The 12,121-nt window shown below is 44.1% G+C and overlaps 1 protein-coding gene across 1 annotated transcript; it reads right to left on the minus strand.

The window, feature by feature from the left end:
* Positions 1-721: 721 nt before the first annotated feature.
* Positions 722-9,749, minus strand: ATP6V1B2 (ATPase H+ transporting V1 subunit B2). The gene is made up of 14 exons (XM_080568731.1): positions 9,593-9,749; positions 7,481-7,536; positions 6,993-7,091; positions 6,243-6,336; positions 6,070-6,147; positions 5,424-5,563; positions 5,201-5,302; positions 4,740-4,837; positions 4,370-4,493; positions 3,791-3,941; positions 3,340-3,422; positions 3,136-3,240; positions 2,526-2,655; positions 722-2,403 (listed from the first exon to the last, which is right to left on the minus strand). Exons 1-14 carry the CDS (start codon positions 9,708-9,710, stop codon positions 2,261-2,263), a joined length of 1,521 nt encoding a protein of 506 aa, XP_080424857.1. The 5' UTR covers positions 9,711-9,749; the 3' UTR covers positions 722-2,260.
* Between the last annotated feature and the right edge of the window lie 2,372 nt (positions 9,750-12,121).

The following is a 12,121-nucleotide window of genomic DNA, read 5'->3' on the forward strand; positions in this document are numbered from 1 at the left end:
AGAAAGGAAAGGCACTCCTGCCTCATTTCTTAAGTGGGCAGATGCAGACCGTTTTTGATGTGTGTGTATTCAGCAAAGGAAGGGAAGCTTGGGTTAACCCCAGCTCTCTGGGTTACATCAGGAAGAATCCCAGATCTCCCTGTTTCACACTGCTCTCAACACCTCTCACCTTCGCCAGCCTCCGGCAGGGAAATACTTAGGGCAGTTAATTCACGTAAAGGGACTTGCACCAGGGATTTTTGCACCAGGGATTTACGTAGTCGTGCCCCAAGCTGTCTGTGCACAATGCCAGAACAAAACTACCCAGGCCACAGCTCCCCCTCACCCTTAAAAGTCAACACACCCCCTAAGATCACTTCCAAGAAGCCTTTTAAGGTTTCTTGTAAGGTTTCCCAGCCTCCTGCAGCACAAACTGCCAATTGAGATGCGTGTGGAAACTCTGGGATCACGTTGTGATTGCAACAGCCACCCACTCAGCCAGCACAAAGCATTCAGTCGTGAAGCCGAAGGCCAAATCCCGCTCACCAGAAGCCACCAGCTCCAGTAATAACACGGCATGCGGCTCAAGCGGCCTTCGCTGCAGACAGGATTGAAAAGTGTTGGGTTTCAGCAGATTATCTATTTTCGTTTGTGTAAACAGGAACCTCAGCGACAAAGGACATCTTAGCCACTGCAGAAAGACCCCAGGTTGTTTTTCACCACAGAACCACAAAAACTTGTGTTTTGTTCAACACCTTTCATATTTAATTTATTTAGATATTCTCTACATTAAAGTATTCTCATGCCAACACTTCCAACCTCCCATCCCTACCTCAAGAAAAATAGACTTGACACAGCTTTAGAGTGGAATGCACTGGAATAAAGTTGCTATTGCGTCCAAGTTACAGAGAACACTGAACAAATCATAGGAAGAACTGCACATAGGAAACATCAGGGAAAGCTGGAATTAGCACACTATCATTCAAGTCATGTTAGCACCTTCCCAGACAAGCACCGAAGGCATTTAGAGAGGTGCAACATGCTTTGGTTAGCTAGACCAGCGCTTAGACTACATTATGCCTGGAAAAAAGCACGAAAGCCTGCCAGCACTGGGCTCTGAGCCTCATCTGAACCGATTTAAAATAAAATAAAAATATCACACTGAACTGACTAGCCAAGCTTGCTGTGTTTGGGAATGCTGAGCTCTCCTGACTAGCCAAATCTGTGCCTGGAGTGCAAACCACAACAGTTTCAAACCCGACTCAGGACCCAGTGCCACCTAGAGCATGCTTTATAGCAGAATTCAAAATATCCATTCGTACGTTAGGTTGCTTTCTCCTGTTGCGTTGTTTAGTATGAACGTTTTAAAAGCTGACCTCCCACCAGTACAACTGTGTCAGGTGTAAGAGTTTTCACATCACACAATCCCCTTCGGTAGCAGCATGAAGCCTTGAATTACCTACAGACTTGCCCACTGGGACACTACTGATTTCAGAATGCTTTAGCTGCTCTTACACATCTCTGGCATTTCCAGAATTCAGAAAAAAAAAAAAAAAAAGTTAGGTAGGAAATTTACTCTGCAAACATCAATTTAAAACCTTTAATTCAGCAACTGAGCCTTAGCATGCTGCCTTCAGGTAGCAACCCACTGGCCTGTGACCTCTGAAAAAGACCCTTTATTAGTAGAGAAGCGCCTGGTGTGCTCACTAGTGTTCTTAGTTCATGCATACCTCTACAAATCTTACGCCACAGTTAAACAACAGTGACTTGCACTTTTCAGAGAGGTACACTGCTGCGCACCACACTTCCCACATATTACCCTGGTCTTCAGGCACAACAGCAGGGCAGCAGAGTACCATCTGCTCTACCAGCAGCAAGGCAACTGCATACGATCAGACAGAGCAGATGCTTTGGACAAAGGAAGTCGCATTTGCTCTTTCATGTTTTCTAAACCATGTGCTCCTGGTTTGAAAGCAAAGATCTGCAGTTTCTGGTAATCCTCAAGACATTCCCTTGAAATGTCTAGAAAAGGTCCAGTTCAAAAAAAAATGCTTTGTGATAGCTATTGCACGTTTGTAAGAGCTGGCCTAAAGGTTTTCCTGAAGACCCAGGCTTTGGAAGAAGGGATATTTTAAAAACTGGTATCAGTGTACGTTGGAACACTGGCACAAATGTCACCTACTCTTGGTTTTAATTATAAGGGTAACAAGTAAACACCAACACATGAAAAAAGAAAACAAACAGCATTTCACGGAGCAAGGAGCTAGAGATGAAGCTGTGGCTAGTGTTTTGCAGTTGAATCTCGAGGATAGAATTCAGCCAGCGTTGTCTGAGGAATTCTCTTCAACATCTCCTTGGGGAAGATTCGCAAAAGCTGCCATCCAATGTCCAAGGTCTCGTAAACAGTGCGATTCTCGTAAGGACCTACAGAAATTAACCACAGACTGAAACATGTGGCAGGAAAGTATCTCGCTAACAGGGAGGTCTGCAAACAAGACCTTCTAGGTGTTAATGCAGACCACGATGTTCTTGAAACAGATCCTTACCCTGAGCAATGAAGTTCTTCTCAAATTTCTGCAGAAACTCCAGATAAAGAAGATCATCTGAGGTAAGAGCTTCCTCGCCAACTACAGCCTTCATAGCCTGTACATCCTTCCCAATAGCATAGCAGGCGTACTAAAAAGGGATAGAAACATTAGTGCTTTTACTTTGGTAACTAAACTACATCCTTAGTTTAACAGCAAAAGAGGCGCTCATTTGGAAGGATGACATTTGGGGTCCTTCAGATAGCTAAGTCTCCTGTGTCCGCCATCACAGCATTGTTATCATATTGCACAGCGCCCAATACACTAAGACTGAATCTACCTACGTTTAATACAGAAAAGAGCAATTTATACCACATCGAACATTCTCAGCAGTTACCGCATACCATACAGCACGCACATTTCGTGCTGCAGAGAATCTCGTGAAGGTGACTCACATGGCTCCCCAGCACCCATGCAAACATTTCTGTTCAAAACCCAAACAAGGGTCCCCCTAATCACTCAGTGCTTTAAAGCAGCCTCAGGAGTGTTCTGGGCCCCAAGTGTTTGGCTACATAGTGAGAGAGGCGTATTTGAAATATGCTTCTCCTTCTCTGAAGGGGTTTTTACATACCAGCTGGTTGGATACATCTGCGTGATCCTTCCTCGTCATGCCCTCTCCAATAGCTGACTTCATCAGCCGAGACAAGGAGGGCAAGACATTAATAGGTGGGTAAATCTGAAGAAAGAAAAGGACATCAAAAAAAAAAAGTCAACAATAATACTTCAAAAAGCACAGAAATTATCTTAAACAGGTCCCAACCACTGTGGTACACACCTGCCTGTTGTGCAGCTGCCTGTCCACGTAGATTTGTCCCTCAGTGATGTATCCAGTCAAGTCAGGGATAGGATGAGTAATATCTTCGGAAAAAAAAACGGTTTGACAGTTTTCAGACCTTTTAGATTCATTCTAGCAGTGATGTGCCAGCTTTTTCAAACACTTAAATAACTTCTAAAGTAAAATGCCATCAGTTAGTACCCCCATATATCACTAAATGCTCTTATGCAAGAGCCGCAAGTACTCCTGACAGAGCTGGAGAACAGTCCTGAAATCTTAAATGGGCAAAGTATTTCTCCTAACCATACAGAGAAGACAGCCAACAACTGCACTACCCAAATGAAAACCTAAAGGCCACAGGACCAGTCTTGCTGTGCATCAGAAATAGGGCAGCCTGGTCTAAGGGAGTCCTTAAAGTGCTAGTTATTAAAAACATTTGAAAATAACTCACCATCATTGGGCATGGTAAGAATAGGAATCTGAGTAATGGAACCATTTCTGCCTTCCACACGCCCAGCACGCTCGTATATGGTGGCCAAGTCCGTGTACATGTAACCTGGGAAGCCACGACGGCCAGGGACTTCCTCTCTAGCCGCTGAAACCTGAGAGTCAAAAGAAGCATTTGAGGAAGCTAGATCACTCGCACACACCTGCCATCTACCCTAATTAATCCACACTAGTCACTTAAAGGACCTATTCCCACAGATGATACTGCAATACAGCCACATAAACCACCGGTAAAAGAAATGCCACCCTGGCTGTGTATGACAGGACAAGATGCCAAGGCAAATCAGAAACTATTAAGCTGCTGAATGCCACTAGTCAAAGAAGTTTAGCTATGAAAAAAGCAATAGCTTTTTGACTGCTGAATATAATTGTAGGCAATAAATGAATAACTAAAAGCCTCACTGGCTAATTTAAGAACATTCTAAGGAATACTAATTGTAACAGCTTGAGCACAAATTTATATTCACTTTATATTATGAACCCTTTCTGCCAACACCCAGCATACGAGTTAATAAATGCATACCTCTCGCAGAGCTTCAGCATAGGAGCTCATATCTGTCAGAATGACCAGCACATGCTTCTCACACTGATATGCCAAGAACTCTGCTGTTGTTAGAGCTAGACGAGGTGTGATAATGCGTTCAATGCTGAAAGAGAACAGCACGGCCTATTTATGACAGGTACTTTAAGGCCGCAAAGTCACAGTTTGAAGTTACATACATTAAAACCCTCTGAAAAGTCTACTGCATGCACTGACTGGAGCATCAGCATCGCAAATTACGCTTCGCTGCAAAATGTCAACCTAAGTGACCCCTGGCAGGTCAACAGCGAGGCTCTCGCTTCCAGTTTATCTGTTCTTCTCAGCCTTTTCCCAGCCAACACAGGCAACTTACGTTGGATCGTTGGCCAAATTCAAGAACAGGCACACATTGTCCATGGACCCGTTTTCCTCAAAGTCCGATTTGAAGAACCGAGCAGTTTCCATGTTCACCTGAATCATAATATTAAAGCATCAGCTCCAGACCAGATTTTAGCATCCTTCAGATCTAAACACCTTATTACTAATCCATAAGCAAAGCTCTTTATACCACAAAGACTCCCCTGCAATCCCAACTGAATGAATTATTTCTACAGAAGTCCACCCAAGGGACGAAGTTTAATATTTTATCCTGACCAGAGAATCACTCAGCTACAGTACTACCATCTATTTGAGATTTTCAGCCATTCAGCCAATTTAGTATCATTTAGTGACACACACAACCTACCCAGAACACTTTCAAAAAAGCAACGTTCAGCTACTTGCAGCACTGTCTTATTACTTGAGCATCATTTTCCTCCAGTAATATTGACTTACACCCATAGCAGCAAACACGATGGCAAAGTTTTCTTCACTGTAGTCCATCACATCTTTGGATTTCTTCACCAAGCCAGCTTGGCGACATATCTGAGCTGCAATCTAAACAAGAAAGCTTATTAATCCATCTGCATATTTGATGCAGAATTTAACTTCCTTGCTTTTTAACCCCAGTGAAAGGCAAACTGCTTTAGCAGTTTTAAGAACAGCACTGAATACCCACCTCATTGTGGGGCAAGCCAGCAGCTGAGAATATTGGGATTTTCTGCCCCCTGGCAATACTGTTCATACCATCTATAGCAGAAATGCCAGTCTGGATCATTTCTTCTGGGTAGATTCGACACTGGGGGTTAATTGGCTGACCTGTTATGTTTTTAGAGAACACACGTTATTCCACATACATGTTTGAACCTTGATCAAACTATCACTGGTTTTCAGTACTGATCTAAGGCTCATGTCAGAAGCTAGAAACCGCACCTTTAGGCCCACAAATCTTTAGATGCGTCTGCTTAAATCTGAGCCTTTTGTTGATCTCAAGACTCTGGCATTCTACTTTCATGCGAACAGTAAGAGTGCTTTCAAGAAAAGTCTGTCAGGTTATTACCTTTTTTACCTCTGGAGGCTATATAGTTAAGAGTCTACATATACTTCTCTGAACAGGTTTCAAGCATCACTAAAGACAGTTACCTTCTTCTACCCTAACCACCTGCACTTATATGAATTTGATTCGAGTTTGATGCTGCACAGAAAAATAAAAAAGATTGAACATAGGATCTAAACGTTACAAGGAGTTTAAAAACAAATCTATTGTAACATTAAGAAAACAGAAACAACAGATGCAACTCCATACCAGAAATGGATTAACATACCCATTATGTCAAGGAAATCTTCAGCCAAAACAATGGGGCCTCTGTCTATAGGTTTTCCTGATCCATTAAATACTCTGCCTGCAAGAAACAGCAATAAAATAGAAGTGTAAGTTACTGCGAAAGTTAGTGGGTAGTAAGTCGCTCACTCTTCAAAGCAAGACACAAGTACTTACCAAGCATATCTTCAGAGACAGGGGTTCGAAGAATATCCCCAGTAAATTCACAAGATGTTTTCTTAGCATCAATACCTGAAGTTCCCTCAAATACCTGTAAAAATACCAGGAAAAAAAAAAAAAAGAAGCACAAGAAAAAGTAGTATTGTGCTTTACAAAATAATGCACTGGAATGCTGCTTCACAGCTTGAGAATTTGATCAGCCAGAGGGAAGAAAAGCAAGGCAGTCCCCTGCTAGCAGAGGATTTCAGAAGCAGCTCACTAGTACAAAACATGACATAAAAACCTACTTTAAACAAAATTCATGAGGTATATCAGCAGCAACCAACAAACCCAGTGCCATTCTTTTGATCTCAAGTATTCTCCTTTGCCAACAGGGTAAAGTTTTTCAGATAAGAAGAACTGTTATTAACAAGCAACAGCTGCCTAGAAGACATACCTGCATCTACATATCAGAGGAGCTGATCCTGAACCTAACGCTGTACAAACATAGTATGATTCCCTTAATCTAGCTGCAAGGGAATCAGGGTGTTGAGGGAGTGCAAATAGAAAAAGATGTCATTCTCCGCTCTAGTCTTCAATCTTCTGAAATTATTCATACCATTTGCACTTGGAATAAGTGGATTTTTATTTTTTTACTTACAGTACAAAAAAAAATGCATCACAAGACATCTGACAAAGTTCAAACACACACTGATTAATAAAACATTTTTCTGTTGCATCCAGAGACAATGCAGTCCCCAGTCTTACCTGAACAACAGCTTTGGAGCCACTGACTTCCAAAACCTGTCCACTTCTTCTTGTGCCATCAGGAAGAGTCAAGTGGACAATCTCTGCATATCGAGGAAACTGAAAATGAGCAAGAAAGATCCATTAAAACTGTTTATAGTTCCCTTTTTAATGGCACTATTATAATAGCAAAAAGATCAAGAACAAAGCGATTATATATGTTTCTTCATTTAAGTTTGACAACATTTGGGGGAGTTTGGTAGAACTGGAATGTTTCCTTTCCTTCTCCTCAACAGCTTCAGCTACTCATCCCTTTCTGCTGGCACTGGGACAACTCTTTAGCTTTAATACCAATGTGCTTATTTTCTTTTATTTCAGCAGTCAAAAGCATATCTAGCATTTAAATTGCTCAGGCGACCCGCAAATTTCACAACAGTCTGCATTTAAACTCTTACAGCTTATCCTGGAAAATATCCCTCAACAACTTCATTAGGAATCTTTGTCTTTACCTTAACTTGATCCAAGATAACCAGGGGACCATTCACACCCGAAACAGTTTTATAAGCTGGAAGAAAAGGCCACAAGTCAGGTACTTCCTCAAAACATCGGAAATATCCCACATCACGTTCTCAAAGTCTCACTCTTATCACCAGCCTGGGTTTTGCAGATTATGGGCTCAGCTCTGCATTGCTTCTCTGCTTATTATGAGCTCCACGAGAAGGATTCGGTGCTGAGCTGTGTTGCCAGCATTTTGCCACTACTCACAAAGCAGTGGAGGTAACATTAAGATACACGATTTTGCCATTTTCTTGTCTGTCACAAATTCATTGATGCAAGCCTGTATCTGGGGATAACCTGAATGCCGTTGAAGTTCACCCTGCCACCAGAAACACCACTACAATGTAAAGCTGTCATTTTAAATGAAAGAGAAACATTTTTTTTTTTTTTAACCACAGAAGAGTCCTGCCCCATGACAATGAAATTACTCAGATGAAAGCCTGCGAGTAGCCAAGCAAGCAGGTCTTGCATCTAAGCGCTGACCAGCAGAACTTATAATAGAAGTTGCACGTTTTTTGGCACACTGAAAACATTACTGCTGTGATGAAACCTTTTCATACCTTTTCTGTCTCCCAGGAAGGGCCAATGGATTATAGCATAAAAAATTGAACTCTGCTTTAGCCAAGCTCCTCCTACTCTTGAGCTATCCTGTGTTGGCTTAAGGATTGACACCGAATACAAGGCCACAGCGCACCGGTGCACCACTAGGCTCATGCCTTAAACATCAGCAGCTCAGGTATAAGCACTATATACATCTGTCCAAGGTACCAGTGTGCCCAGAAGTTAGAATTCATTACTCCGCTATCAGCACCGCAGAAAAGCTGTGGAAACAGTGAAAAACCCTGCCCTGCTCCAAGGACACGTGAGCATCCCAGCATCACTTGATCCAGGCAGAAGTAACGCCGAGTCAGAGCTTTATCAGGGTCACAAGGGAGCAGTGACCCAGAGCGATTGTTAGTCACTTGTCCCTGGAGGGGAAAAAATGAGCAAGTGGAGCCATTTACAGCACACGGAAGACAGCGGCACCCGTCCCTGGTCAAGCTGCAAGGCAGGGGAAACGGATGCCACAGAAAGGTCACAAATCCCACCAGAGGCCAAGCTGCAGGGAATTACCTGCCTTAGGCACTCTGCAGCGTTGCCCAGGCTTGGCACACACTCTTTGCGTTGTATTGACCGTCAACAGAGCGATGTTTATACCTAAGCAAACTGTTTGAACTGTTGCAATATAATCCCTTAACTGCAACAATCAAAGCTGCATTAGATAAGCTCTGTGGGTGATGGGGCACACAAGGAGCCTGAGGCTGGAACTCCCCCCGGTCCCAGTTTTAGCACTTGTCTGACGTTGTTCGGCAGGATTTTGATATTACAAAATCGGCCTTAATCAAAAGCACAACAGGCTGCTCCTTTCACCTGGGCAAGGAGAATTACACGGGCTTCAGCCTGAGGAGAGGCCTCTGCATGGCCTGCGAGGGTTGAAAGCACAGCAAGAAGTGGGAAACACCATCTTGAGCAACACATCTCATCCCATGACAGCCTTGTGAGCACTTCTTCCTCATTTCCCTCTGCCTTGACCACCAGAAAACATCCCTGACACCAAAAAGCACCGAGCCCCCTGGGAGCAGGCTCGCCGCTGACTCCAAACCCCCATCCCCAGGGGGACCAACCCGCACCATGACAACCCAATAGGAACAGAAATACCACATTTCCCACATGCAGACGGCAGCAATGGCAGTTTGGGCAAACGCCAAACCTGCAGCACAAAATGCGAATTGTGCAGGAAGCCACGGCGGCTCCAGCCCGGACTAAAGCCTTCGCTCCAGGGACGAGCAGAGCAGCAGGCTTGTGGTGTGACGACTTTTACGGATCGGTTTGGATTTTGCACCAGATGGAAGCGTTCAGGAAATAAACAGCACGGCCTAGGGAGCGCTCGCAGCGCTTCAGGGCCCGGCTCGCCCCGCACCCAGCCGCCTCCCGCAGCACCCCGCGACATTACAACGCCCCGCGGCTCCCCTCCTTCCTTCCACCCGATCCCCGGCCCCCTCTGAAAGGCCGTGCCCACTCACTGAGGCGCGGCTGGCTCACGAAGTCCCGCACCAGGACCGCCGCCTGCTCGCGGGCCCCGCCGGGCCCGGCGCCGTTGGGCAGCCCCCGGCCCGCCGCCGCCGCCCGCACCGCCGCCATCTTGTGCGTCCTGCGCCGCCCGCGCCCCGCGCGCTGCGCATGCGGCCATATAGGGGAGGGAGGGGCCGGCGGGGGGAGGGAGCTGGCCAGGGTGCTGCGGGGGGGGGGGAAAGGGGGGGGAAAGGAAAAGGGAAAAAAAGGAAAAGGAAATAAGGGGGGGGAAAGTAAATAAAAAAGAGGAAAAGGAATAAAGGAAAAATAAAAGGAAATAAAAAAGAGGAAAAGGAAAAAAGGAAAAAAGGAAAAATAAAAGGAAAAGGAAATAAAGGAAAAAAATAAAAAGAAATAAAAAAGAGGAAAAGGAAATAAAGGAAAAAATAAAAGGAAATAAAAAAGAGGAACAGGAAAAAAGAAAAAATAAAAAGAAAATGAAATAAAGGAAAAAAATGAAATAAAAAAGAGGAAAATGAAAAAAAGGAAAAGGAAAAGGAAAAGGAAAAGGAAAAGGAAAAGGAAAAAAAGGAAAAGGAAAAGGAAAAAAAGGAAAAGGAAAAGGAAAAGGAAAAGGAAAAGGAAAAGGAAAAGGAAAAGGAAAAGGAAAAGGAAAAGGAAAAGGAAAAGGAAAAGGAAAAGGAAAAGGAAAAGGAAAAGGAAAAGGAAAAGGAAAAGGAAAAGGAAAAGGAAAAGGAAACGGAAAAGGAAAAGGAAAAGGGGAAAAGGGAAAGGAAAAGGGGAAAGAAAAGGGGAAAGGAAAAGGAAAACAGGAAGAGAAAAAGGAAAAAGGGAGAGGAAGAGGAAAAGGAAAAGGGAAAATGAAAGGAAAAGGGGAAGAGGAAAGGGAAAGGGAAAAAAAGAAAAAGGGAAAGGGAAAGGGAAAAAGGAAGGGGAAAAGGAAGAGGAAGAAGAAAAGGAAAAGGAAAAAAGGAAAAGGCAAAGGCAAAGGAAAAAAGGATAAGAAAAAGGAAAAATGGAAGAGGAAAAGGAAAAAATAAAAGGAAAAAGGGAAGAGGAAAAGGAAATTAAGGAAAAAAAAGAAAAGGAAAAGGAGAATTAGGGAAACAATACAGAAAATTAAAAAAAAAGGAAAGTCTTGCTCCTAGACCTTTGCTTTAATAAAAAAGATAGTGGGTTATTTGCAAGCTTTTTTTTTTTCCCCCCAGGAAACCATTAGTCTGTCAACCTTCTATTTCCTTATGGATTATTTGTCTCTTCATACATGTTAAATGTTAATTGTTGGTGTTTGTTCTCCTCCCCATGACAGAACTATGTGATGTTACAAAACAACATTCCATCTCTTTCTGTGCTAACACTAGAAATATTTGGGGGAAATATTCAAAGAGACATTGGCAATTCTGTTCTGGTCTGGAGGAGAAACAAAGTACCAGGGACTGGCGAGGCTGACGGAAAAAACTAAACAATGGCACAAGAAATTCTTTAGCTAAGGGGGGAGAGAACACAATAAATAACCCCCAGACAAAGGGACAACGCAGTGGGGTGGATTGAGGGTAAAACTGGGAGGTTTTGGCCAGGTTTCAGCTCTCCTAATGCACATTACCTTGTGCTCCTGCTCGTTAACGGCCGACAGGGCCTAACGAAGCCCGGGCCTGACGGGCGCTGCAAGCCACAGCTGCTTCTGCCCGCTCGCAAGGCCCCTGGGATCCCAGAGCTCAAACTCCGATTGCTCAAAACCGATCATTTTGTATTCTAAATGCTTTTATTCCCTTCCGACTGGTCCCACAGGCTGAGGAAATTTCACCTTGTAAAATGCTGCCTGGTGCTGAGCAGAGTAGGGCCTGCAGTGGCCTGTAATGTTCACGGGGAATGAATTTGGCCCGTGGAGCCGGCAGGAGGCCTGTGGCCACCCACTACTCTCAGGTCCACATCCTCTGGGGGCTAGAGGCAGCCCATCAGTCCTCGTGTCCCGCTCCCTGCATCAGAAACGTTCGCTCTGCTGCCCTGCCTTGGGCCGGCCCTGACTACCTCAGGCCACACTCATTTTGTTTCCATACAGGTTTTGAAAGAAAAAAAAAAATCATGGAAGACATTTATCATGGTTAAAAAAAATAAATACTCAAAGAGAACTGCCTGGAAAAACCTCATGGGCACGTGGAAATGCTTCCAAAGCACGTCTGAGCAAGGTTTCCCATCAGCTCTGCAGAGCAAGCGACATGACACTGCGGTCTCCTTCGGCCAAACGAGATGGTGTCTGACCTTGGGGCCCACAAGAGAATGAGATAAAAACAATAATGTCTCCACAAGCCCCTCTTCACCTGAAGTATTTTCTGCACAAAGCCCACGTACAGCTGAGCAATTCTGAGCTCCCTCAGTAGATGGTAGTGGTGCACTGCTCATCCGCTGTCTACTCTGCAGATACTTAGAAAGTAATTTCCAGGCCTAGACGTTCAATTCTCAGCTCACAAAATGTATTTAAAGGCTTCAGCTTCTGCTGTAATGCACAAGCAGGGAATTCC

Source organism: Anser brachyrhynchus, assembly GCF_964034855.1.
Source record: "Anser brachyrhynchus genome assembly, chromosome: 26".
In the NCBI taxonomy this organism is placed as follows: Eukaryota; Metazoa; Chordata; class Aves; order Anseriformes; family Anatidae; genus Anser; species Anser brachyrhynchus.

Coding starts and splice junctions, on each gene's coding strand:
- ATP6V1B2 (XM_080568731.1), bottom strand. CDS start 9,710: ATGGCGGCGGTGCGGGCGGCGGCGGCGGGCCGGGGGCTGCCCAACGGC. Junction 7,092..7,480: donor TTATCTTGGATCAAGTTAAG/GTAAAGACAAAG, acceptor GCTCATTTTCAG/TTTCCTCGATATGCAGAGAT. Junction 2,404..2,525: donor GAAGAACTTCATTGCTCAGG/GTAAGGATCTGT, acceptor TAATTTCTGTAG/GTCCTTACGAGAATCGCACT.